Source organism: Nelumbo lutea, chromosome 4 (genome assembly GCF_056320005.1).
Source record: "Nelumbo lutea isolate HS-2025 chromosome 4, American lotus-T2T, whole genome shotgun sequence".
Classification (NCBI taxonomy): Eukaryota; Viridiplantae; Streptophyta; class Magnoliopsida; order Proteales; family Nelumbonaceae; genus Nelumbo; species Nelumbo lutea.
In genome coordinates, this window is record NC_142687.1 from 17,060,903 (window position 1) to 17,087,170 (window position 26,268).

Below are 26,268 nucleotides of genomic sequence, written 5' to 3' on the forward strand. Positions count from 1 at the left end.
TACCATAGTATCTTCTAAATTGTCATGGTAAGGTCATAGACCCTAGAGGCAATCCCTATTTTTTTATATATTAGGTTGTTAGTGTGTCATTTGGAGTAGCTATAGCAGGATTCACTCATTGGATAATTGGGATTTTCGTTTGATTAATAGCATATATGTGTTTCACTAAAGGGTTGCAAGTGTTGTGACCATGTGAACACATCGAAACCAAATCACCTGGGCAAGCATTCACTGGGTGATTCAGTTTTTCATTTGGTTGATAGCATGTTGTATTTTATTGGAGGGTCAAAAGAAAGTGTTGTGACCATGTGAATTCATTGCTCCACAAGTAAAGGAGTGGACCTTAGAAGCATACTTTTCAAGGCATCCGAGGTGAGGCTAGATGACAGGGGTGCGGGTTCTTAGTAGTTGTTGTATACTAAATTGTTTGGTTGATCTATTAGAACCATTTGCACCTTCTCTGAGTTTAAATTTAGTATTTATTTTATACTAAATTATTTTGTTGAGGGTTCCTTGCCCTCTTATGGCAATTTAATTACAATCATCTTTACCACTTTTCCAAAAAAAATCTTCTCTCTCTCATCTATTATGTAGTTTTGACTCTTAAAGTTTACAGGACAGCATTGTGGTGTTTTTTTATCAGTTACCTTTGTTTGGTGATTTGGAACAAGATAATCATTTGAATGGGTCTAACTATGTGTCTTTTGTCATTACATAAAATAGCATTGTATACTTGCATATTTCACAATGTTTTTGCCAATCTATAATTTTTATAACATTTCCATATGGCATTTTTAACATTTTCAAGTAGATAAATTAGATTTGGTGAAAGGTTCAGAAATTGAAACATTCTTGGCTGGATTTTTAGGAGTGAAAATTATAGCTCAATCTTAAAAATTTCCAAGATTAGGCTGGACCTAGTCATATATCTGTCTTCTGTCTTCCAGATTCTACAACTCTGCTTCGAAACAATTATTTTTTGAGATCAATAACCAATTTGTATAGATCTCTTTTATGGGTAAACTCATAGTGATTATGACTCAGTTGAGTTACTTTTGTAGATAAGTTAGATTTGGTGAAGGGCTTGACACAATAGCTGGCTTTTTAGTTGTTAGATTGAATTTGCAAAGACTAGGCTTAGCCCAGCCATGTATCTACTTTCTCTACCTACCAGTTCCAACCCATTCTTTTGAATAAACTGCAGTAAAAATTTATATGCTTTGTATGGATCTCCTTTATAGGACTGATCCTAATGCTTATGATTCTTATGACTCTTCCTAGGAGATGCATCACCTGCTGGACTTGAATAGGTTTTGTGTGTATTAGCTGTTTAAGATAATATTTTGGTTTGAACTAAATTAGTGCCTTTCTTGATTAACATTGGTAATCTAACAACTCTAGTTAGAACTTAATTTTACAAAAATGAGAAATCTAAGGTGAAGGGTTTGCTTTTAGAGATACATCCTACCAAAGGTTTTAAAATGGTAAAGGTGTAGTTGAGGCCTAATGGCCCAAAAGGGTGAGGCATAAACCTCAAAAAATTAAAAAAGAGGAAAACAAGATTACTTAAAGTTAAAATGATGAAAAGAACAAATAATAAACCAAAATAGAATGATAGAAGTTACAAGCATCCATAAGATAGAAGTATATATGCAATCACTTTTTTTAACATTCAAAAAAATAATAGCTAATCAACTAACAACCATAAACCTTTCAAGTTTCAAAATCCAAAATTCTAAAATTGTTTAAATGATCAATCATAATGTTTTAGATTATCAAAATTTCCCCATCATCAAATTTTCTTTTACTAATGGTGTCATCTGATGAATCATCCATATGATCAATACTTGATTTCTAGTTTCCCGACAGTTTAGAAGAAAGGAAACAACTTAGTTTATACCTGTGCAAAAATAGAAACTAAAGAAATCATTAGGAAGAGAAATGAGAGGCAAATAGGGTAGATATTATTTTACTGTGTAGAAAATAAAGAAAAATGGCAAACCTAGGATGCTAGATTTCTAGTTAAAATTAATAAGAAAAAATCCCACTTGATTTGACCAACAATGAAGAGAGAATCATAAAGGTTCCTTTTGCCCTTGTTGCGTTGAGCCGTTGAACTCTTCTAAAATCCTAACAGAAACTAAGAACTCTATTTTCTCTATTGGTTTTATTCCTTTTATTTGGCCCATAATTACTAAATTGCCCCTCCCATATGTTTTGAAACTAAAAAAATAAAATCATTTTTTGTGTTAAATAATATAATTGTCACAAGTTCTTGAGGCTTACGCCTGTGTACACCTCATGCCTTGAGGCTTAAGGCTTACACCTCTTTCTGACAAAGGCCTAAGCCTCATAAAAAATGATTCTAATTTTAAAACAAAAAAAGGAAATCATTTTTTGTGTTAAATATTCTAATTGTCACTATTTCTTGAGGCTTATGCCTGTCTGCGCCTCATGCCTTGAGGCTTAAGGCTTACACCTCTTTCTGACAAATGCCTAAGCCTCATATCAAAGTTATATGGCTTAAGCTTTGAGGCAAAATCTGCGCATCTTGTCTCAAGGCTAAGCCTTTTGAAACCATGATCCCACTTAAAGAATTGCTCAAATATGAAGTGCAACTTAAACTGAGTCACTTATCAATTACATTAATAGCATGTTGACTTCTAACATGCAGGATTTGCTAGAGAAGTCAAATGCAACAGATGCATCTGGAAATGTAGTACTTGGAGATATTGGGGTCCATATACAACAGCGGGTAAGGTTCTTTCGTAGGTGATAGCTTATCGATCCATATTCTTTGCTGATGTGAGAAACATTACCGATTTTTATACAGATAAAAAGGCATTTCAAGGAGGTAGGAATTCCAGCTGATGTTAAATATATCGATCCTACTTATATGATACGAGCATGTCGTCCAAATGCTTCTGATGCTATACTCTGCACTGTCCTTGGCCAAAATGCAGTAAGATTTATATCATTCCTTGGATTTCCTTCCATGACATTAGGTCTTATAACTCTCTAAGACATGGCTTTTCCTTCTATTTCTGAGTTCTTGAGTATTTGCATAGCAATGACATAGTTTGATATTACATATACATTTATTGGTGTAACACCATGTTAATTATGTACATGTGATAGTTTAATCTATGATTTTATTACATAATAGTATCATCGTTTTATATGGTTTTGGGTGTAATGCAATCATTTGAAAGCCCATGCATTGGTATATTGGCCCCTTGAATTCCATATTTGCCATATCTGGAACTTTACACCTACGACCTTAAGCAACATTTGCCTTGCTTTTCACGGTTCACCTTGTTCAGTCCTATGATATCTAGAAAATAATATTCTTAGCTTCAATAGTTGCCCATCTAGAATCCAGATTACACTACTGAAGCTGGTCTAGGAAATATACATGTAATAGAAATGGCCATTACGCAATGCCACTCCCCGTTATCATTGGGGTTCTTGAGGTGGGTGGACTGGATGTGGACCTAACCTGCAGCTTTTTTTAACTTCTATTTTGCAAATGTAACAAGAACATACATGTAGGGATAATCTGACAACTTCCAAACACCTCTTTTTTTTTTTTAAGTTTCTTTCTATTTTTCAGCTGATAAAAAATTTTGACTAATATTTAGTTGTATGTTTAAATGTACTGAGTACTTGAAATTCTGTGTGACGGCAGAACACTTGTTTTCTACCCAGTGAACATTCTGTCATTCTATGACATACATTTGCCATATCTCCTGTAAGCATGTATAACCCACAATCACATACAATCTTTGCAGGTCCATGGTGCATTTGCAGGGTACAGTGGCATTACGGTTGGAATATGTAACACCCACTATGTGTACCTCCCCATACCCGAAGTCATAGCGTCTCCGAGGACTGTCGATCCCAACAGTCGGATGTGGCATCGATGTCTGACTTCCACTGGGCAACCTGATTTCATGTAATACCCCTGGATAATATCAAATATCCAAAGTATCTAACGTTTCAATTGCGAAGAAGTAGAAACCCCTGTTTACTATTTCTTCTGCATTTTCTTGCTAATCTCAAGAAGAGATGTATTTTGGTCGCTTTTGAGGTGGAGATGAGATGATTTGGTACCATTGAAATCGAGCTTCAGCCTACAAATAAAGGTATCACAACTCCGGCAATTTTGTAGCATGACTGCCGGTAACTGGCATGCCGAGTGTATAATTTATAAGCCTATTGATTCAGAGCTTTATACCATGAATATATGTTTTTTGCTGCCAAAGGAAACTAGGATTTGTATTAAAAAAACTGAGAAAGGAACCTCGGGGGAGAGAGAGATATCCCACACCCCAGGTTTACAGGAGTTTGAACGACATGATGCTAGTGCATGCGCTAAGACATTAAAACTTATACGAAAGAAACCAAATGATACTTAAGGCAAGTTTGGCACTAATTCACGAGCATTTTCAATGACAGAATGATATAACCATGGAGCTTCAGCAAGTGGGTTTTGCATTAGGCCGATCACTGTCAGACAATCCCCAGAAATAAAACATCTGCCCTCGAGGGTGGAGGCAATCTCGGCCATTAGTAAAGCTTCAGCTTCCACAGATTCTGCATTTGGGGCCGCTGGATCCCGATACCCTCTGGATTTCTTAACAGAGATGCATGCTATGGGATAAGGCAATTACATTTTTCTTATGTTTTTTTGGGTCTGGACTCTGGACTAGGGAGGGGAGCGTGGGTAGGAAACAAAACATTCGATGCTCATGTGAAACCGGGGGTTCTCCACGGACCACGGTCTGAGATATTTCCCTTGTACATGAATATGCATAGCATTGATGTTTCTTTAATCTGGGTTGGAGAAGTTGGCCCTGTTTCTTGTTTTGGAATCGTTAACTTGCATAACCTATTATTCTCTATTTGAAAAGTTTAATTCTGCAAATAGTACTTTATTCAAATCTATATTCAATCTAATTAATGTGGTCTAATTTCATCCATTTTATAATTGGATGGAATATGGATAAACCCTAATATTTTCTGATATGATTCAATCTAGTAATATTTAAAAATTAGTAATTAGTCAGGTTTGCTTCATAAAATTATTATTTTCAAGTCACTTTATTTATGATATACAATATCAAAATCATTTTTAATAGAGGACGTAGGGTTGCAAATTGAGTACCGAATTTGAAGAATTTATAGTGCATCGAATTTTCAAATTTTAACAAATGTTCAACCCTAATCTGCCCAAATTGCACTCCTAATTTTTAGTTTATTTTAGTAATGACATAATATTCTGATATTTTTAATTTCTGTATATTTATCAATGCTATTAAATATCCAAATTCAATACAAGTCTAATCTAAATTGGATGAAGAATATTTAATTTGAACCCAAAATTAAAGAATAGAATGGGAAAACAAGATTCATTTAAACAACTCCATATAATTGGAACAAGACTCACTATATCTTATCAAGGTTTTAAAAACCAACTTGGGGGCTGAACGGTTTTTGCCTCTTGTTCGCAAGTCATCAGTTCGACTATTTGGGTTGAATGGGTTAGATGATACATCAGCATATTTCCTATATGTATATAAATGCGCATGTGTGTGTATAAATATGTATTTTATCAATAAATATATATAATTTTTAAAGTTTTAGTTTTAGAAAATATGCTAAGAATTACGATTTGAAGCGATAAAAGGGCTTTTTTGGCAAAAATAACAGGGTAAGGCACCTTCAGTCACTTGTGACAGATTCGAGAAGTTACCCCAAATCAAAATAATAATTAATTAACCCAATCAGACAATTGAGTTAAAGTTATAGCCTCCCCAAGTTCTAGTGTGTAACCCTTGACCTAATGATCAAGTTGAATGGATCAATGGTTCAACTACTTGGGTTGGAGAATTTTTTACCAAGTCAATTTTTGTGTGTGTGTGTGTGTGTGTGAAAATCCAGGTTTTAGATCATCCATATCCAAAATTATGGTCAGATGACAGTTCAAATGGTTTGATTATTTAGCTTTTGAATTGACCTTGCAGCAAAAATATTCTTATTATCTTTTTTTTTTTTGGTATTTGGTGCCATGCACCATTTATAACTTCCCCCTTGACCCCTTTTTTCTCCCAAAGTGCCGGTTGTGGGATTCAATTCCACGTCAACACTAGAATAAACCAGCTAACACACCAATGAACCAGCCCTCAGTTGGTAAAGGCTTCTTATTATCTCATGTTCCTGTGCATTGGCAATTAATTACACAAATTCCTTGGTAGAAAACAAGAAACCTAACAGTTAAAGGGTGTTTGGTTTTGTAGGAATTCATTCAATAAACGCTGCCACATAGGTGCCACTTCCACATTTCCCCTCTCTTGCTCTTCCATATGCATCGAAAATGGCAAAAATGGACTTCGGTTTTTGTGTACACTTACCGTTTGAAGAAGGTATTTTTTAAAGCTTTCACAAACTATTGGGATTTTTACCGTTACGCTAATGTGGTGCCTAGTGGCGCCTAATTGTCAAACGATTATAATTATTACCTTTCTTAGTTAAGCAAATAAAATACAAACCTTGAACGAAAAAATGTGAAGGAACCAAGCACAGTTTTCACATTAACGCATTGAACCTATAGTATTATAGCGTATTAGTATGCACAAGACAAACACGATGGAAGGACTCAAAGACCAAATGGAGTGCCCGTTTGGAAGGGCTTTCAAGCATTGGCTTCTGGCTTTGCAAAGTAGACCCCACACTAGAAGCCTAGGCGCTATGCTTTGTTTGGCCAAAAACCCCCACAAGGCCACAAAGCTCACATTATTTCAACTCCCCTAACTTCTTCAAAAGAGCTCAATCAAAGCTGAAACCTTCCCAAACGAGCTTCTACACCGTATGCTGTCTCACCCTTCAATTACTTGCAAAATTTCAGCGCTACTGCGCAAGGACCTTTTCCACATGGCAAACAGAAGCCTCTTTTTCAGTCTTTTTTTTTTTTTTTAGTTCCAATAGTTTGTTGGCTGTATTCATCTGCCAAAATATCCAATCTAATATGTTACCGAGGCATGAGAATGGCACGAATGAGAGAACATTCCATGTTACCAATCCAGAGATCCCCTATCAAATAGACGGTCTGGATTGGCCATGTCCGCTCCTGCAAATCATAGAGAACCCACCGGTATTAACAAGATAGGAAGATTTATGACCAAAAAATTGCCCTTCGCGTTCGTTTCTTATCCAGCTAATAAATATAATTCTCTGGTTACCCGAATTTCTTTTCTGTTTTTTTTGGTTAAAAACTGTAATGCATTCCAGAGAACATTACACGGCTGAGTCATTCATTAACAAATCCTGGAACCAGGCTTCCCCTACCCTTACAAAAATGAAACCCAATTCCCAGGGAAATAAATAGCTTTGGACACTAAGCCGTGTGCTAAAGTTGTAAGGACGAGGAGTGAACTTGAAGACGACTTCCCTGAAACCTTCCACCATGGCCAAGATATCCTTGATGATGAACCCATGAGGAAAGCACCAATGGTTCTGCAACTGCTTTTACCTCCTGAATGGAGCTTGCATTTAGTTGAAAGGATTACAATGGACCCAAAAAGCGATCATAGGACCAAGTCAATGAATTTCGATGAGCATTTAGTTGAAAGAAGCCCTTGAAATATAGGAGAAATCCAACTCCATGCCCTGAGCATTGATATTCTAACACAGGCCTTCTCACAAAGGAGGGAAAAAGAAAAGATAAACAGTTGAGTCACGTATGCAAACTAATAAAAAGTGTCTTAAAAAATGGGATGAAAGAATAAAGGGAATACATAATTTAGTAATACAAGAGAAGATGCATGATTTTTAACAATAGATATGACACTAAACAGAAAGGAATGGCGGAACAGGATTCATGTAGCCAACCCCATAATTTAACAGCAAAAACAAATAAAAAAACCCATAATTCAACAATGGATATGACACTAAACAGAACAGAAAGGTAAAACAAGATTCATATAACCAACCCCATATAGTTGGAAAAGGCTTAGATGATAACAAAGAGACCATGCATACCTTAGGAATGTCCAGAGATCAGGAGAAAACACAACCAGAATAACGTAGGAAGGTCTTACCCAACTCAATATTAAGGTTGGGTATAAAAATCCTGTTCACTATTCCACCCAGCTAGGGGCCATGTCTTATGTTCACGTAGGAGCCCTGGTATTTTTCTAACTTGTGCACACAGAATATTCACTTTTCCAACTTGTGCAGACATGCGCCTTCACACACAGATACAGCCTCTGTGGCTCTGTGTGTGTAAGAGAGAGGGAGAGAGGGAAAGAGGGAGATGAAAAACACTACAAACTTTGATGAAATATGAAATTGAGTACAACGATAATACATGTACCTGAAAAAGGTATTATGCCAGGACCTTCTCTGGGGAGTAATGCTGAGAAGATTTTTCATGCCTTTTCCTGCCAAAGGAATTGCAGTTTCAGATTTGGGTGTGGTATGTGAATAAGTTCAAGCAAATTTTCTTCTGGATCAATGACTTAAAAAATAATGGCAATTATCCTAACCAAAGTAGGAGAGTAGAGTCCCAAAAAACAACTCAGAGCAGGCAAATCATAAATTAAAATTAAAAAAAGAAAAAGAAAAATAATCCTGCCCCACCCACAAAAAATAAAGAAAAAAGAAAAACATTACTCCTCCAGTCCTCCCCCCCTAGCTAGATAATTAATTGATCTCTCAGCTAGGAACCCGTGTAAGAAGTCCTTCCTCTTGGGCTGAAATCTCCAATTTAAATGAAAATAATAAAAAATATGAATACAATAAGGAAATAAAACTTGCAGCCATGAAAGCACAAAAGTAAATGGTAAAAGATAAAAATTGGCAACACTAAAATTTGCATAAATCCAGAAGAAAACAATGAATACAGTAAGTAAAACTTATTTTTATCAAAAAAAACAGCAAGTAAAACTTACTTTTGTTGTACTTTAACAAGCGACAGAGGTCTCTTATAACCACCTTCCTTCTGTTGAGACTTTGGCTTGCCTGCCTGCCTTTGCTCAGGTTTCCAGCAAGCTTTGGTGAGAGATTCACCCAGTAGATCTGCAATATTTGTGGCCATTGTTGCAGCCTTCTCTGCATATGGGAAAGTCTCTTCTTTAAAGTGGTGTGACAGCCATAGGTACATGGACAAAACTTGATGTTTAGTCTCAAGGTCCAAAAGCTCTGAATCATTACGAGCAGAACCCTTCGGCATGCCCATTGCAATACTAACAGGAAGATTTTGGCTATATGAAGAAGCAAACCTTAGAAGATGGTACATTGCTTTCGGGTCTCTAATATTAACTGGGGCAAAGCAAAAGTTAAAACGGTCTTGCAGAGATAATCCCTGTACCTTCTCCAACATCCGCGCAACCTTCTTTATGTGATCATGCTTACACAAGAAGTAAGAGCCATCAAGACGACAGTTCTCTCCAAACTTCTCCAGTAGCTGGCAAAAAGTAACATTTGAAAGCTGCCCAGCAAATAATTCGACCTGCTCAAAGAACGGGAAGAGACCCACCTTATTAACCTCATCAAAAGGTTGCTTCAAGCACTCAATCAAGTAGTCTAAGTCATCCAAATGCAAGGTGGTTGTGAGGCCATCAGGATAGCGACTTCCTCTGCGACCAGCTCTTCCAGCAATCTGCTTCACCTGTGTTGAAGGAACTGGAACAATCTTGTCACCGTTATACTTGGAAAGACTATAAAATACAACCCTTCTAATATTTAGATTCAAACCCATCCCTACTGCATCACTTGCAACCAGGACATCAAATTCATTCTCTTGATCATTAAATAAACTTGCTTGCTGCCGTCGAGTCTCAGGTGGCAAGGCACCGTAGATAACACAACAACGATGGTTAGTGTACTTCTCGATTGCCAATTTCACCTCAAATATCTCTCTCCTTGAGAATGCAACAATACAGTCTCCAGGCCGAACATTTCGAAGATCTCCCAACAGAGTCTTTGCTTCTACCACAAGTGGCTTGAACCTTTCATAATGATTTTCAATCAAATCATCCCTAGTTTCCAAACAAATCTTTCGGACAATTTTCAGAACACTTGGATCTCCACAGAGATGTATTTCATCAGCTTTCAATCCAAGTAAAGCACGAGTCCATGCATAGCCTCTGCAAGGATCTGCCATCATCTGTATTTCATCAATGACAGCAACATCATACAATTCATCTGTAGAAACCATTTCCACAGTACAAGCAATATGATTGGCGAATGGAACACTTTTCTTCTCTTGCCCCGTGTGGAGACTACAATATACACCAAGGGCATTCACCTTGTCAAAAACTTCCATGGCTAAGAGCCTCAGAGGACTACAATAAATACCTTTCTTGGCTTCCATAAAACGTTGGAGTGCATTGTATGTTTTGCCACTGTTGGTAGGGCCACAATGGTAGATAATCTTGCGTTTCATCGCCCGAGCGAAAGGGAACCAGGTATGAGGTTTTGTAAGGTCTGCAGATTCAACTATATCCCGGAAACGTTTAATCTCATCAGGAAATTCTTCCAAACAAAATTCGACAAAAATGGGGAAAAGAAATCGCTCTGATTCTTCGCACGGACCAAGTGATACCAAGTACTTGGCAATATCATCTGGACATTTCTTCAGGAAGAAAGACCGAAACTTGTGGACAGCAGTAGGGAAAAACGAGGCACCAATGTATATCGCAAGGGCCTGGTTCGATGCCCAACCCGATTTTGCAAAGGACCTGAAAATTTCAACTAAAATTTCCCAATCGGACCTAGTTTGCTTTGCAGCCTTCTCAGAGTTGCAGAGTTCCCGATATAATTCAACGGGATCACGAGAGGCCACATGCACAAAACAGGCATCGTTCCGAGAACCATTATCCTCGGTGCTTTCACATTCAGTTGCCGACGAATCGTAAAAACTCTCCTTACTGACAGGGTCTCTTTTCTCAGTCGTCGTCGACGTCGAGAAGGGTTTGTAGCTAACGAAATGAAAATCCCTAAGTTGTTTAATCTGAAACCCAAGTTGTGCAGCATCCAGCTGCATCGAACTTGTCGAAACTCCCCGAATTTGTGAGTCTAAAAATGAAAGGAAAGAACTTCTCTGGGAATTCAAACACCCACATCCTCCTGGAGAATGGAAAAATCGATTCGATAGGACAATTTGGACCTTGAAGGCGTTACTTCTAGATGAATAAATTCGAAAAAGCGATGTTGCAGGACCTCTCGCCATTAAATTCAAATGCAAGCCATGAAAATATAAATATATCTTGAAAGATCGAAGCGCTTGAAAGAAAACGAAGGAATGCAAATCCAAACAGATGATAAATCACAAAATCTAACTTATTACCTTCTTCAGAGAGAGAGAGAGAGGGAAAAAGAGAGGCCAACGTTTTCCCACCGAAAAAAACCCTAAGGTTAGAAGTTGGATTTCGGTCGGTTGTTGGCTCCATTCTCCCAAAATCCCAAAATCCCAAAATTGCAACTCGGCCGCGACTCGTAACACTCGTTTGGATTTCAAAACTTTGACCATGAAAACCTGATACGGGACGGGTTTCCTAAACTCGCCACATAACATTATGTCAATTAGGGGTATTCACGGGTCGGGTTGGGTCGGTTTATTGGGGTTTTTCCAACTGACTCGACCTGGTCGGGTTACCTGAGGTGGAAACCGAAACCAACCCACTGATAGGCCAAATCGACTTGATCGGTTTGAGTCAGTTTGAGTCGATTTCGGTTTTGTTCCTGTATAAAAGGACACCGAATTGAATTCTAATTGTAATTGCCTAATGGGTTGCTTATTTGGTGTAAAAGATTATAGAAAGTTAGAAACTATGATATATTGCCTATTCTAATTGCAATTGCCTAATGGGCCTTCTAATTCTAGTAGAAGACTAGTTATAGTTAAGTAGGAAACTACTCAAACTAGGAACTACCGAACTAGTAGAAGACTAGTTCGGTTCGGGTCGGATTGGTTTTGGTTTTTATGCAAGAAAATCGAAACCAATCCGATATATCAGTTTATATATTTGCCCAACCTGAAACCAACTGGTACTAATGAAAACCCGACCAACTCGGGTTGGGTCGGTCTGAGTTGGTCGGTTTGGTCGGGTTGGGCATTCTTATGAACAACCCTAATTTCAATACTGGGAGTCTTAGATGAGACCGGATCTACCCCTCACACCTGGTGCCTCATCCTATCATGCATTGCAAACATCTCTCGTGCTTATTAATTATTATTCACGGGAGAAGTTCGCAATCCACGATGGATGTGTTTGTGAGATGGGCATTTAGAATTGAATGGGATGTGCATAGCGCACCTCACACCGATCTCACAGCCACATCTCACCTTGTATCGGGAATATCTCTGATGAATAATCAATAAAAATAGGGGAGATGCTCCCGATGTATGATCAGGATATGCTATAAAGTCAATGTCAGTGTGAGGTGCGCTGCGTGAGGAGCAGATCTGGACTCGATAGAGTTAATATTATATCCTGTGATTTCTTTTATTAAAGGAGGGGTAATGGGATTGGGGTAGTGGTGCAAATGGATCGGATTCGATCCGATTCTATTTGATCGAATATGGATCACCCTGTTTGAATCTTCGGATCGCATTGGATAATATGATGTTTATCAGAAATCGGATCAGATTCGAATCAATACCCCCTATCCGATCCAAGAAGATCCAATCAGATGTATATTTATATATATATATATATATATATATATATATTTATAACTTTGTATATATATATATATATACAATAAAAGTATAATATTATTAATTATTATAATTCTTAAATTTTTAAATATAAAATAAATATATATATAATAATTAATAATATTATTATAATTCTTAAATTGAACTCTTGACTCGAATTCAAGGTTTTGATTCGAACCGAACTCGAATTCGAGCTCGAGCCTTATAGAATAGTCTCGAGCCAAGCTCGAACCTGATACTATTCGACTCGGTTCGGCTCGAATCCACCCCTATCTCTGAATCTGCTGTTTTCATCAACCGCTGCATTTTCCATACTGATCTCTTTGTCTTCAATCATCAATCAAGATGTTCGAGAACATGCTTCATGAGTTGGCAATCGACCATGTAAACCCAGATGGCATAGATCAGGGGTTTCTCAATGGCTACTCCTGACTTGATTGACCATTGTTTCATCCATCTGTTGATGGCGTTAAGCTTGAGAGTACCACAGACATCATCTAGGCTATCAGATTCAGCATATTACCATGTGAAGCTTCCGTGGAGCATACCTTGTGAACCTAATGGTGTGATCACCTTCCCAAGCGCACCATGGTACTGGTGGTCATGCCCATGATCTGCCCCGCTGTTGGGCCTTTCCTGGTATGAGAAAGGTTGACAAGGGTATGGTTGTTTTGTCTTAACTCTTAAGTGATAACTAAGTGAAGCGGAGGAATGGAAAACTCAGACACGAGTGCTGTTCTAGCAGTAGTGGTGGTAGTGGCTCAAGGTATGGTTGGTAATTATAAGTGAGGGCCCATGGGAATGCCCAAAAATCAGTGGTTGAAACCGTGAATCACTACCCTTGATGTATTGACGTGGCAATTGGATGAAGTGATGTACGTGGAGCCACAACAATGCAGCAAAAGCTGTGATTTCTTTTTCTCTCTTTTTTTTTTTGTTCTACCTTACTATCCTGAACTTTGGGAGTATCCGAACTTTCGAATGTGTCACTGTAGTATCTAAACTTTCAAAAAATATCAAGTTGATCCCTATCGTTAACCGACTGTCAGTTATTTGTTGAAAATGTCAAAACTATCCTTCAAAAGAAGACATTGTTCATTGCCATCTACCTTGAGACTGAACTGGTTATTTTCAAAGAAAAAGAGAAACAAAAAAAAAACATGCAATATGATAGAGGGAAACAATAATTGAAAGCAAAGAAATAACTAGACAAGAATGTGATTCAGATCTAAAGGTAGAAGACAATGACTTCATTACTCTAGAATATCAAACACCTCAACCGGTTCAATCTCAACATAGAAGACAATGAACAGTGTCTTCTTTTGAAGAGTAGTTTCGACATTTTCAATAGATAATTGACGGTTAACGGCAAAGACCAACTTGACGCTTTTTAAAAGTTTAGGCACTGTAGTGACACGTTTAAAATTTCGGATACTAACTTGACACTATCCCAAAGTTCAAGGTACTATAGTGAAAATTTTCATTCTTTTATACAAGCAAAAAAACCTAATGAAATAGGCCGTACCCCATATGTCCAAAAAACCTAAAGAAGCAAAAGGTAGCGATTTTACATGGTTTTAATCCAGTTAGGGGTGTCAATTGGACTGGATTTGCTCTAATCCGATTCAGTCCAATGTGGGTCCATTATAAATGGGCCAGTCCAATGAATATTTTGGACCGGCCCAATTCAATGTTTGGACCATCCAATCTATTCACATTCGTTTTGATTTAGATTGGCTTCAACCCAAACATAGTCTATTGGCACCGATATTCTTATCTTATATCAATAATGGACCAGATATTGAGTTAATCCAACCCAATCCAATATAAATTTATTATGGACGGATCAGGTCCAATCCAATCTAATAAATATTTTGGACCAATTGATCCAATCCAATATTTCTTGTTAGTCCGTCCAATCTGTCCAAATTGATTTTGGACTTGACGGGGTCCAATCCAGAACCGGGCCATTGACACCTCTACGTCCAGTCCAGTGCTACTCCAAGTGGAATAGTTGATTTCTTCTTCACAGGAATGTTTGGATAGCTATGGTGAGATCGAATTCAGTCTTCACAAGAACATGCTTACACCGTCCCCACAGTGTTTTACAGCCACTAGGAATATCTCCATGTTTGTATGCATTTTTTCATTGGAAAATATTTCGGATGCAAGGCTACAAGAGGTGGCGATGACGGATGTGAACACGGTCTTGGCAGTATCAAATCCGATTTCAGCTATGATGTATTGATGTCTCTGAGAATGCGGAAGGATAATGAGTTCTAGGTTGCCACGTGTAATGCTCAGATCTCTAGTGGAGCTCAAAGTTAGACACCGATCTCGTATAATCTGTTATTAAATGCTTTAATAATGTATATTAAATAATTTTAGAAAATGCAGGATATATTTAAGTAACTAACTAACTTCATTATTGGGATATTGCTCATTTGCTCTTAATTAGTTAATTAGTTTAGGGTAAAACTAGAAGAGACAAGTTCCATGCACGGATTAGTGTTAAAACAATACATACATGTTCTATAGGGAATAACACATTAAGCGTGAATTTAAATAGTCCCATGTTTTGCTTTTTTATTCTTTAAATTAAAAAATATATATATACAAAATTTCAAAGGGTTGGGAAGCAATGTGAATATGGGATTAAATTGATGTGGAAAACTGTGTTTTAAGTATCAGTATAGATAAAAAAAAATGTATTTAAATCTTTGATTCTAAATCAATGGAACACGTGGCTCAATGATGGAAGAGGGACTGTTTTTTTATCCACTGAATAAGGTAATTCAGTTCAGGGCCTTCGGGCAATCCAGCCATTATAAAATGGCCCGGGTTCTAGATCAATGGAATGCAGTTCTACAACAATTGCTGTTTCTGGTTTATTTTATAGATTCAGATTAGTTGAATTTGATGGTTGTGAGAGAGTGAATGGTTGTGGGTCTGAACAGAAGAATTAGAAACCACAATATTACCAAATAAAGCTGTATTTTTAGACAGTGAGCAGTTTGGTTGGATGGAATTGGATTTTCATTCCCGATGAAATGGCATTCTCTCATTTGAGGGAATGGCCATTCCCTCCCCTTTCTTTGGGAATGAAATCCCTTCCCTGTTGATTCTAATTTTCACTCCCATTTGTCTGAACCAATTGACTATGGAAATAAATCATTCTGATTATGATTTTAAAAAATTTTGATTCTAACTACAAATCATACAAATCAAACAGATCCTTATAAGTTATGGCAGTCCACAATGAGATTTCAGGGCTGTTTGGCAAATCTTTTTGGGAAGATCTTCTGATAGCTCTGACAATCAAAACATGCATTGAACTTTTGAATGAAGAACTGAGCAACCTGAAGCTAATTTGGCTAATGCACATTTTTCCGTGTCTTTCGTGAGAGAATAAAGTGAGAAAGATACGAAAAACTCTATTTGAAACTTCCGTGCCTTTCTCGCATCTTTTCAGTGCACCGACTATTGGCGGCTAAATCTATTACAAATCAAATGGAAAAAGACTACAGTGTGGTCTACTCAATTTGTAAACGGCCAAAAGACCATAATGAAAGACACGCCAAACATGGCCTTCATTTTTATCTCGAAACGATGCCTATTTATGTAACCCCGTTGGCATTTCAAAAACATAATAAAAAAACAAAAAAAACAAAACAAAAACAAAACAAAACAAAACAAACCGTTGTCGAATGAGACAAATAAGCCCTCTTTTGCTCATGTGATTATAAGAAATTAATTTGCAAAATTTTAGAACGGTCATAATTTTCTGCAAGCCCACTTTCAATATATATTTATTTATTAGAAGCATATTTGCTACTGTCATACACATGGAATAAGATGAAAATAATTCTACTGGTGTAATTGCTGAACAACATCACATGGTTACGAGCTTACAGTTAATCTTGATGGTCATTATTTTGGGGAAGAACATGCGGTTTCTGATCATAATCACATATAAATGACTTAGAAGGTAATTAATGAATTTACCGAGCTGAAGTCCCCAACAACAGCTTTTTTGTGTGGAAAAATGATATATTACATCTCGCAAAGGTCAAAACAGACCTGGTTCGGTGCTAGCTCAATCCGATTTCACAAATGACCACAGAAAATTTTACCCCAACTTCATAATTGTATATCTTTTGCTTCTCTTCATACCCATTTCGGAATTGCAGGGCTCCAAGGTTAATTTAACAAGATCATGATCATGCAGATCTGAGCGATTTTGGTTGCCAAAAAATATAACGGGGGGGGAGGGGTGGCTTTGATCGGTTGAGCTATTACTTGTGACTCAGAAAAAAAAAAAAATAGGAACTCAGGCGCTGACATGGATATAGTCATATTTTGTGACTCAGAAGCTGACCAGCAACCAATGTCGATATGTCCGAGTGGTTAAAGAGACAGACTCGAAAGCTGTTGGGCTCTGCCTGCGTAGGTTCGAATCCTGCTGTCGATGGTTTTTCTTTTTTGGCTTATTTATTATGGAAACTGCATTTTATCAATGATTTGAAATATGGTGTGGCGTTTGAATGTTTGATGAATTACCCAAAACCAAAAGCATTTTGGGCTGAATATATAACGAACAAATACTATCCACTTTAGCATCAGAAGAAGCTAGTAGATACAGAGGGCTCCTGGAGAATTAATTTGCTTCAGCAACTAGTATTAGCCCAACCAAATTCAGCATTATTGTTCAATTACGGGCACGGCCATGTAGATACTCTATTGTGGAAGCATAACTCAATTGCTAAATTTACTACAAAATCATCAAAGTATACAACTCTTCAATCTGAGCTGCCTAGTCGTGCCAGTTTGGGAAAAGGACGATGGTCTGATGGAAGCCTAACGTGCCATTTTGATTTCAACTGTTTATGTGGAAGACCTGTTGGGATGATGGAATTATAGTTTAAAAGCTATGGTATCTAAGAAGAACAAGCCATTATCATATGTTTACTTTGCAACGAGAAATAGGAATCGAGTACTAATTTATTTTTCAAGTGTCCTTCTACAAGGGCAATTTGGATACAGGCCCAGATAGGAGTGACTCCTGAAAAACATTACATGTGGCCATTCGTTAAGATTTAAGATGGTTGAACTTGAAGCAATGATGTGTCTTAAATTTGTGCAGCTTTCAAAAGAAATGCAAAATCACTATGGGGCCACTTTTAAGAAATATGAGATTAATTTGGGACACAAGGAATAGTATTATATATCGTGGAACCAAACCTGATCCACAGAAAATCTCGTCCCAAATTTCTCTATATTATATAAATAATAGTTTAGGCACATATTAACGAGTAACACAAAAGCCAAATACAAAAGGGGCATGGTTAACTAACCACTCTATATCTTTGTAATTGATGGTTCGTTCATGCCAATATGTGGTAGAGCAGTCATTAGTATGTAATTTTAACGCGTGATCAGGAGGCAATTGCAGCAATGGGTAGAAAATGCAGTAAAGTTGGATCCGAAGAAGCAGAGCTTTGGGCTCTAATTCAAGCTCTTCAACATGCTAAAAAGGTTAGGTGTATTCAAGGTGTATACATTTTTAGAGGCATAAGTTTTAATCAAAATAATTAAGGATCGTCGCTTGGAGTAAGGGTGCCAATTGGACCAGATTTGGTCCAATTCGATCGGGTCTGATGTGAGTCAATTACAGATGGATCAGGTCCAATCCAATGAATATTCTAGACCATTTGGACCAGTTCAATTTAATGTCTGGACCATCCAATTTGTTCAAATTGATTTTAACACTTGTACATTTATCTTATCAATGGATCAGATATTGGTTCAATCAAATCTAATCCAATATAAATCCATTACAGATGGACCAGGTCTAATCCAATCCAATAAATATTTTGGACCATTCATTCTGAATTGGTTCAATTCAATGTCTTACTGATCCACCCAATCCATCCAAATTGATTTTGATTTAAACGAGTTCAACCCAAAACTGGTTCATTGACAGACTTATCTTGGACAAACCTGGGCACTTTCAGTTAGGAATAGATCAATTATGGGAGTTATGGAGTTGATTCTTTCCAGTAAATATTCAATATGTTCGAAGGGATCTGAATGTTTTGGTCCACAACTTGGCTTATTCGGCTTGTAAAAATGACAAAGATATAGCATATTAACGCCACAGCTTTGTAAATATTGAAAGTATAGATGAATAATACTTCAACTGTTTTGCCTTAAAAAAAAAAGATCAAAGTTGGTGGAGACCGAGTTTTGGGGGCAATTAAGCTGAATAACGAGTCAAAGATAGAACTAACCAAAAGGCAACAAAATCCATGGGCACTATTACCTTTTATTAATATTATAAATTAAAGATGAACATAAATGACAACAAAAGTTCTGGAAGGACCTAAAATCCTGTTTACAAAACGTGGATTGAACTAGTGGAAGCCCTTTAACCGATTGCTCATATTTGCAAGAGCATCGACTATCAGATACTGAAAAAATTGGAAAGCACTCAAATCATAAATAAAGCCTGGAGACTAATGTAATTTTTCTATAATAACTACAATAAAAGATCACGGCCAATGTGATTGTAAGAGCCATCCTCCCTCTGACTTGCTGCCACTTGCCAAGCAGTCACAGGATAATAAATTTAAGCACCATTTCCACCTGAATCTAGGGAGCATTGACTGCTGAAATTCCTCCATTTTCCATCCTTTACACTGAGGACGTGGAGTTGTTTTCGCTGACAGTCCAGTACTGTTTGACAGCAACCAATATTTTCTCAGGCACAAGGGGGCCATCCTCATGATCTACCATTTTTGTATTCCACTTCATCCCTGCAATGATCCTCTTTACCTTGATCAGCACATCAACATCGTCACGAAAGATGACCGCCCCTTCTGGTCTCAGAATCCGATCCATCTCCAGAAGAATGTCCTCAGCGTTACATCTGGTTATTTGTGTCACATGTTAAGAGGCATATCATGATAGAATTATAGAGAGGTCTTTGAATTAGAAGCAGAAAACTGTTGGATCTTTTAATCAGGTAAGCAAAACCATTAGGTCTTCCAAAAGGCACAGAAGTGCAATAAATAGACAAGTAGCTAACTCCAAAACCATATCTGGGAGAGCCCTAAGTTCACTAATCTAAAAACTTACTTGTCCTTGTATAAGCTGAAAATACCATTTGCATGAATGAGGTCATATGTCCTTGGATATGTAGAGAAGGCTTCACACCTGAACCAGAAGCATGGGAAAAAGGTGTTAGAAAACAAGCATGTAAAACTAAAGCAACCAAAACCAAGTTGGTTTAAAAGCACAAAATTTTTGGACCACATCTAACAGTAGTAAGCAAAAACAACACATCCCCACCCCATATCCGCAGAAGGGAATAAAGGAAACAAAATAATATCAGGAAAGAAGAATAAAGAAAATGCACAAACCTTGACTTCATGGCACAACAGGAAAAACTATGGCCTTTTTTTCTTTTCAAGTCAAAAAGAAAATTTGTACTCTCAACAAGCTCAAATCACAGATAGAAGGAGCATTTTGTTCTTCAGTTATCAAAAGTGGAATTGCAGGGTCTTAAGGGTTAAGAAGATTAGAAAATCAGTAGCTTTATTTAAAAGGGCAAGAATATTTTAATATGGTAAAGCACAAATATTATTACATCAAGCACACAAGAGCCAACAGAGAAGATGGGTATAAATAATAAAATGCTATCCCTAGTAACATGACATTTTTTTTAATTTATGCAGAAGCAAACCTGTATCAATACAACTACAGATGGATAAACTATTGTCTCCAAAAGGAAGAACTATATCAAAGGAGGAAAAAAACAAGATATATTCCGATCAACCTTCTTTTCTTAAAAAAGAAAAAAAAATCTTTCATGTATAAAACCAAGTGTTTTAGTCATTCCTGACAAAATCAAAGTTGCATTCATACACCAGGTATAACATGTTTAGTGACTGGGATGAAGAGGCAAGAGTTCAGAAAGTTGTACCAGTCATGATATATGCCAATCAACCCTCTTTCATATATAACAGCAAGAGTCTTTTTTTCTGCAATAGTGGGAACAACATTCATAACCCACAATTTGGGAGATTCAATTGCAGCTGCAAAACTTCCCAATCCAGCATTCATATCCATCATGTTGCGATACCTCCCCGAATCAAGGATCTTATTGATTTTCTTATAAGCTTTCACATGCTTCTTCCATAATTTGTTGTCATCCAAGTATGTTTCAACAGACACCCCTGGAACAGATCCACTAGCTACTCTGGGAGGGACGGCATTAAGCCTCTGAGGAAATGGCTTCAACTCCCCTCCAGCAACTTCATCCGGACTGTTTACGTCAGGATAAGGAGTTAAGCATGCCTCCATCTTCTTGTACCTATTAATGACCCAAAAAGATAAAAGTTTCAGGAAAGGTCAAAAACCCTAATAGAAAGAAGGTTCAAATAATAATTAACAAAAAGTATTCATTATTCAATAGCAAAATAAAAGCTGCTCAAAACATTTCAGTGTTGGCCCATAGATTATTATAATACAAGCTTAAACTTTAAGGTACAGCATAACAACTCAAGATGCAAGAATTAGGCACTGGGGTATAAAAAAAACTAATGAAAATGACCTTAAGTAAAAGTATCACAATAAAAGAAGTAATACGAGCATTTATATGCACCTCCAAACACAATTAATTATGCTTTCTATATATTTAGTTTTTCCAACTGCAAAATCTGGGTACCCATGCACTTGGATGGAGCCAGATTGGCAACAAAATTTTAGCCATCAGTCAATATAACCTCAGAAAGTTAGTGTGTTGTGTTGGCATGTTAACTGGGTAGTCCCAGAAGAGACGCGGATTCGAGTCCTGATATTTCCACCTACGTTGGAAAGTTAGTGTGTTGTGTTAAATACCAAAAAATAAAAAAGAAAGAAAGTCATTTCCTTGTATTTTTTTTAAGGTTTGTCTTATTTTGACTATTCAATATTTGAAGAAACAAGCTTTACTGTCCAGACGAAAGAAAACCACAACCTTTATCTGAATAAATCACCCATTGAATCTTGGCATTTCCAGGTGCAAGTTACTACTTATGTTGTGACAGTGGGTATTCAACTTTTTATATGCTTGCATCAGACAAAAACAACATGTACTAAGATCTCAGGTCAAAGGCATTATGATAACGAACTGCATGAAATATTAGATTAAATCAAATGGAACAAGTTTATTACTTTTATTGAGCCATGGACTTCTAGGCCTACATAGTTTTCCAAGTCTGTGTACACTCTTGTCAAATTTGCCAGAAATTCAGTTTCTGTTTCATAAGTAGGGGTACCAAATCTGATGGCATATAACCCATATGAAACAAGAAAGGGTAATTATATAAGAAGTGGATCCTGCATTGATATGTTCTGCTATAGGAGGGTCTTAGACTTCAAATTCAACTCACTCAGACTACTCCAAGTTAATAACCTAGCAAGAGGGGAAAGTTACTTTACAAGATATTACCAAATTAGTAAAAGAACTTCAGAAGAACAATGTGAAGTAGAATAAGAAATGTTCTTGGGCTCTCAATAAAATTTAGAGACAAATAGAATTATGAACAACCATCTCTGGAGAGCCAAATCGGCCATGTTTCTTACAGAACTTGGCCCAGAACCATATAAAAGACAAGCCAAAGGTCAAGGCAGATGGCAATTGGCAACTCAACCAGGAACCCAGCAAATGCAGGTTGACACATCACCAATGTTTTAAAATGCGGAGGCATTCCACTACCTAGAAGTGTGAGGCGTAGTTCAGAACATAAGAGGCGTAAGCCTCCTGAACACAAGGAGGCGCAAGCCTCCTTTTCTCTTTTTTTTTTTCTTCTTTTCTTTCTTTTTCTTTTCCTTTCCTTTCCTTTTTTTTCAGTCTTTTTATATGAGGTCTGCATGAGGCGTACGCCTCTTGCGCATGAGGCGTACGCCTCTTGCACCTGAGGCATATGCCTCAGAGGTGTCAGCGCCTCTGGCATATGCCTCAGGGCGTTTTGGGAGCGCCTCGCCTGGAAGTGTGAGGCGTACGTCTCCCACGCCTTTTAAAACACTGCACATCACTTACAAAAAAATTACAAAATAAAACATATTTAAGACACATTGTGTGTTCTGTATCTTGTGGGTGGATTTGGGTGTCTACCATTTTTATGTCCTTGTCATGCAAAGTCTACAGAAACACTATTAATACTTCAAGCAACTAATAAAAATAAAATTTCCAACTAATCATATCTTCATGCTTAGATTCAATAATAAATAAAGTTGACCACATCATAAAATTTTTCTTTAAGGAAACTAATTTTCTTGGGCAGCTACCATCCAACAATTTTTAATTTTTTATAGAGTTGAGAGTATAAAAATAGTACTTACCAGACATCATCTGGATTTTTGGATGCACATATATTAGCACGGGAATCATCTTGCCTCCCACGACATGATTCAGCATTTAAGCTCTTTCTCCAGATGGCAATTTCACCCTTCTCATATTTCTTTTCCCAACAAAGAAGTTTGGCAATCTCTTCAATGTGGCTTTGTTCCCCCTCAAGGTCTTCCTTAGTGCGTTGCCATGACTTATAGTTAGTTTTCCAATTAATGGGAGGACCAGAAAGGACCCAATAGCCTCCAGGTCTAAGAACTCGATCTACTTCCATCATGTACATTCCATCTGCAAAGTTAGAAGCCCATATGATTTTATCAAAATAGTCACTTGCCAGCAAAACTGATACAATCACGCACCAAATATAACTAAAAGAAATGATTGCTGTGATAAAGTGACTAGAGCTTTTCTACTATTAATTTATGTTGGGTTAACCACAATATTATCCTTACCATTTGCTCCCCATGGAATTAAGCAACGAGAACAATGAGCCATATCAAAGGCTCTAGATGGGTACGGCAGTTTAATGGTTCCAAGCACACCAATAACAGCAGGCACACCTCTTTCCAGAGCAAATTGAACTTGTGCTTCATGTGAATCCCTTGGTGCAAATGACATGGCTATTACATTCCTTTTCAAAAGGTATGCTCCCCAACTTGCAACCTGAGCATAATGCCATTGTTAGTGGATCAACTAAAACATCCAAATAGCATGATCAATAAACAAATAAAAAGTATTGAAAAACAAATTATATGGTTTGTGACATATCTAAAAAATGAAACAATCACATAGAAGCACTGAACATATCAGCCCTAAAGGAAAGGAAAAAAGGAAGTGGCATTCATATTAAGAAATGCAAAGTACATGGATTCAGAACAAATTCAGTAGGCACTCAATAGAATTCAACATACCCCACAACCAGTGTCTAGCGCAGTTCTCACTGTCCCATTTTCAATTGGGATTACAGAAGCAAGTTGGTCAATATATGCATCTGCTCCTTGAGGAAACTGTGTTCCTCCACCTGGAAATCTGAAAACATTGCCCTCATACTGAATCCAGTTCTGAACAGCCTTCTCAATTGTCAAGCTCTTATATGGCGCATTGGCATAAGGTACATAATCACGGCTCTTTGGCCAGGGAAAAGGAGTAACATATCCTTTTGGTGCCGGAATAAGACAATGCAGCTTCTCTTCCTCTGGGGGACAATGTCTTTCTCTGTAGTTCATATTTTCCCTAGGGAAGGTCATAGCCCGCATTTGATCTTGGCAGGGAGTATAATCGGTGTAACGAGCATCACATGGCTTGAACACTTCAACTTTTGAGCCAGGATCATCAATCACCCCAGCTTCACCACTGTGGTGGGTCTCAAAATTCAAATTGGAAAGGACACTGCAATCTGTTTGCTTGGTTATCTCCACAGCTATACTGTCACCCTTCCCGAAACCACTTTTTTGCCATGCTCCCAAAATATAAAAGAAACAGCACAAACCAACTACTATAAATATAGATACAGAGCTCCGTGTCCTATTATCAGCAGAGTTCATTTTCATAGCCATGATGTACCTGAAATAATTGCAGACTATTTTAGTATAGCTATGTAGAATTTGAATAGAAATAAAGTAAAAATTCAATGGACTTAACGCACATGGCAAAGGAAGACAAATTATCATTAAAACTCGGAAGTACCACGAACAAATCACTATAGGCCTAGTCAAATTAGTCCATGTAAACAAAGGCGAAAAAATGTTATCCCTCCAATACATTTTCTTTCAAAATTTGAGCTCAGACCAGTCCCCTGATCCTACCGTTCTGAAATTTTCGCCCTAACTGATAGTTCAAGATGCTTTAGAAGGTAGGACGTCTGGGCATCCATAGTCATGAAAAAAGGGATAAGTTTCCACCGAAGTCAGATTTATACAGTTAAGCTAACGTCCAGATCAAATAACGTATAAGTGAACCTCAAAGGTAATTGTGCTGGAGCCCCGTTACATATATCTTCCAGATCTAACTTTTACATCATAGATTTCTAGAGTAAAGACACCTTATTTGATTCAACAGAACCCAAGATCAAGTTTCACACTTCTCCCGGTATAAATTAGTTTTCGTTTCTTTTTTGTAATACCAATCAGTACAGTTGAAAAATGGCCATGTAAGTGGTAAAAAAGGTGGCATTATACATATATCTATCCTGTAAGATCACGTCACAGCAAAGGAAATCTAGCATAAGTGAAAACAATTAAGACAAAGATCAACGAACGCAATCAAAAATTAAGGGGACCGTCAAAATTAAGCTAAAACACCGTGTACTCACAACAGGTTTACGTCGGAAAACAGAAACAAAGTCATTGACACCTAAACCTTAATAAAAATGTCATATTTGAATCGAATCCCACAAAAGAGATCGGGAGAGGGTGGAAAAGGAGAAAAAAATGAAACGCAAGTAAGAAATGATCAAGCAAACAATCACCAATCGAGAAGAAGTTATATCTGCTACGAATATCCAGATCTCTTACCAATCTCGGAACGAGAAAGGAGAACAATATGCAGATCTCAAGACAGCCTATTAATTAAGTCTCCTCATTTCAATATTGAGAGCCTCTTCACTCCGTGCGAAGAAAAGCTCGAAAGAATGCAAAGAAGCAAATAGAGAAACCGACCTCGCTTGGATGAATGAGAGGAGTTTCTGAATCTCTGAAGAAGCCTAGCTTTGGAAAAGAAGAGAAGCATCAAAATGAAGTGTTACTGTGTTAGTCGACGATGAAGAAATTTATGAGTTAACGAGACGCGTTCTCCGTTCTCTTCTCACTTCCCAGGACTCACTCATAAATCCTGTACAACATGGAAAATCTTGGGTTTTTAAGTTTTTTTTTTTCTCACTTTTTTATTTTATTTTCCACGTAATAAGAAATGAAATTGAGGTCATAGTGCACACTGTTCCGCCTATTTCATTACATTTTCCTCCCATGGGACCAGCCCACGGATGTGAGATTGTGAGTTGCCGGTTAATTACAAGGTGACAAAAGATACCCCTCACCAAGTTAGAAAGACAAATTAGGGCACCCCTGTTGGTTGGCGTCGTATTTGTTCTCCCAAGACCTATGATGGTTTTGGCCATGGTTGCAAGTCGGGCCGGGTTAAGTCAGGTTGTGGC

General features: G+C 37.3%; 3 protein-coding genes across 11 annotated transcripts in view; 1 reads left to right on the forward strand and 2 right to left on the reverse strand.

The window, feature by feature from the left end:
- The window catches only part of LOC148854221 (ATP-dependent 6-phosphofructokinase 5, chloroplastic-like), a 42,854-nt gene extending 37,927 nt beyond the window's left edge, over positions 1–4,927 (forward strand). For 3 of the 5 annotated variants that reach the window (XM_088982679.1, XM_088982681.1, XM_088982680.1), the window contains 3 exons: positions 2,675–2,755; positions 2,834–2,962; positions 3,792–4,269. In XM_088982679.1, the coding sequence (XP_088838805.1) occupies positions 2,675–2,755; positions 2,834–2,962; positions 3,792–3,959 (378 nt within the window). In that variant the 3' untranslated portion in view covers positions 3,960–4,269. Of the gene's footprint in view, positions 1–2,674; positions 2,756–2,833; positions 2,963–3,791; positions 4,270–4,458 lie in introns of those variants that run through there. The other 2 variants (XR_016112396.1, XR_016112397.1) reach the window with 1 other exon arrangement.
- Positions 4,928–7,173: 2,246 nt separating this feature from the next.
- LOC148854222 (ATP-dependent RNA helicase) lies at positions 7,174–11,551 on the reverse strand. 4 transcript variants are annotated; one of them, XM_088982677.1, is made up of 5 exons: positions 9,539–11,492; positions 9,371–9,466; positions 8,952–9,111; positions 8,375–8,441; positions 7,174–7,694 (listed from the first exon to the last, which is right to left on the reverse strand). In XM_088982677.1, the coding sequence occupies exons 1-5, from the start codon at positions 11,231–11,233 to the stop codon at positions 7,565–7,567; spliced, it is 2,148 nt and encodes a 715-aa protein (XP_088838803.1). In that variant the 5' UTR covers positions 11,234–11,492; the 3' UTR covers positions 7,174–7,564. The 4 variants fall into 4 exon arrangements, with proteins under 4 accessions (XP_088838803.1, XP_088838801.1, XP_088838802.1 ...); XM_088982675.1 differs by having other exon boundaries at positions 8,952–9,466; XM_088982676.1 differs by having other exon boundaries at positions 9,371–11,458.
- A 7,468-nt stretch (positions 11,552–19,019) lies between these two features.
- On the reverse strand, positions 19,020–26,027 carry LOC148854223 (putative methyltransferase PMT2). 2 transcript variants are annotated; one of them, XM_088984211.1, is made up of 7 exons: positions 25,775–26,027; positions 24,029–24,680; positions 23,570–23,780; positions 23,111–23,405; positions 20,709–21,098; positions 19,862–19,939; positions 19,020–19,652 (listed from the first exon to the last, which is right to left on the reverse strand). In XM_088984211.1, exons 2-7 carry the CDS (start codon positions 24,671–24,673, stop codon positions 19,418–19,420), a joined length of 1,854 nt encoding a protein of 617 aa, XP_088840337.1. In that variant the 5' UTR covers positions 24,674–24,680; positions 25,775–26,027; the 3' UTR covers positions 19,020–19,417. The 2 variants fall into 2 exon arrangements, with proteins under 2 accessions (XP_088840337.1, XP_088840336.1); XM_088984210.1 differs by having other exon boundaries at positions 25,631–25,948.
- Between the last annotated feature and the right edge of the window lie 241 nt (positions 26,028–26,268).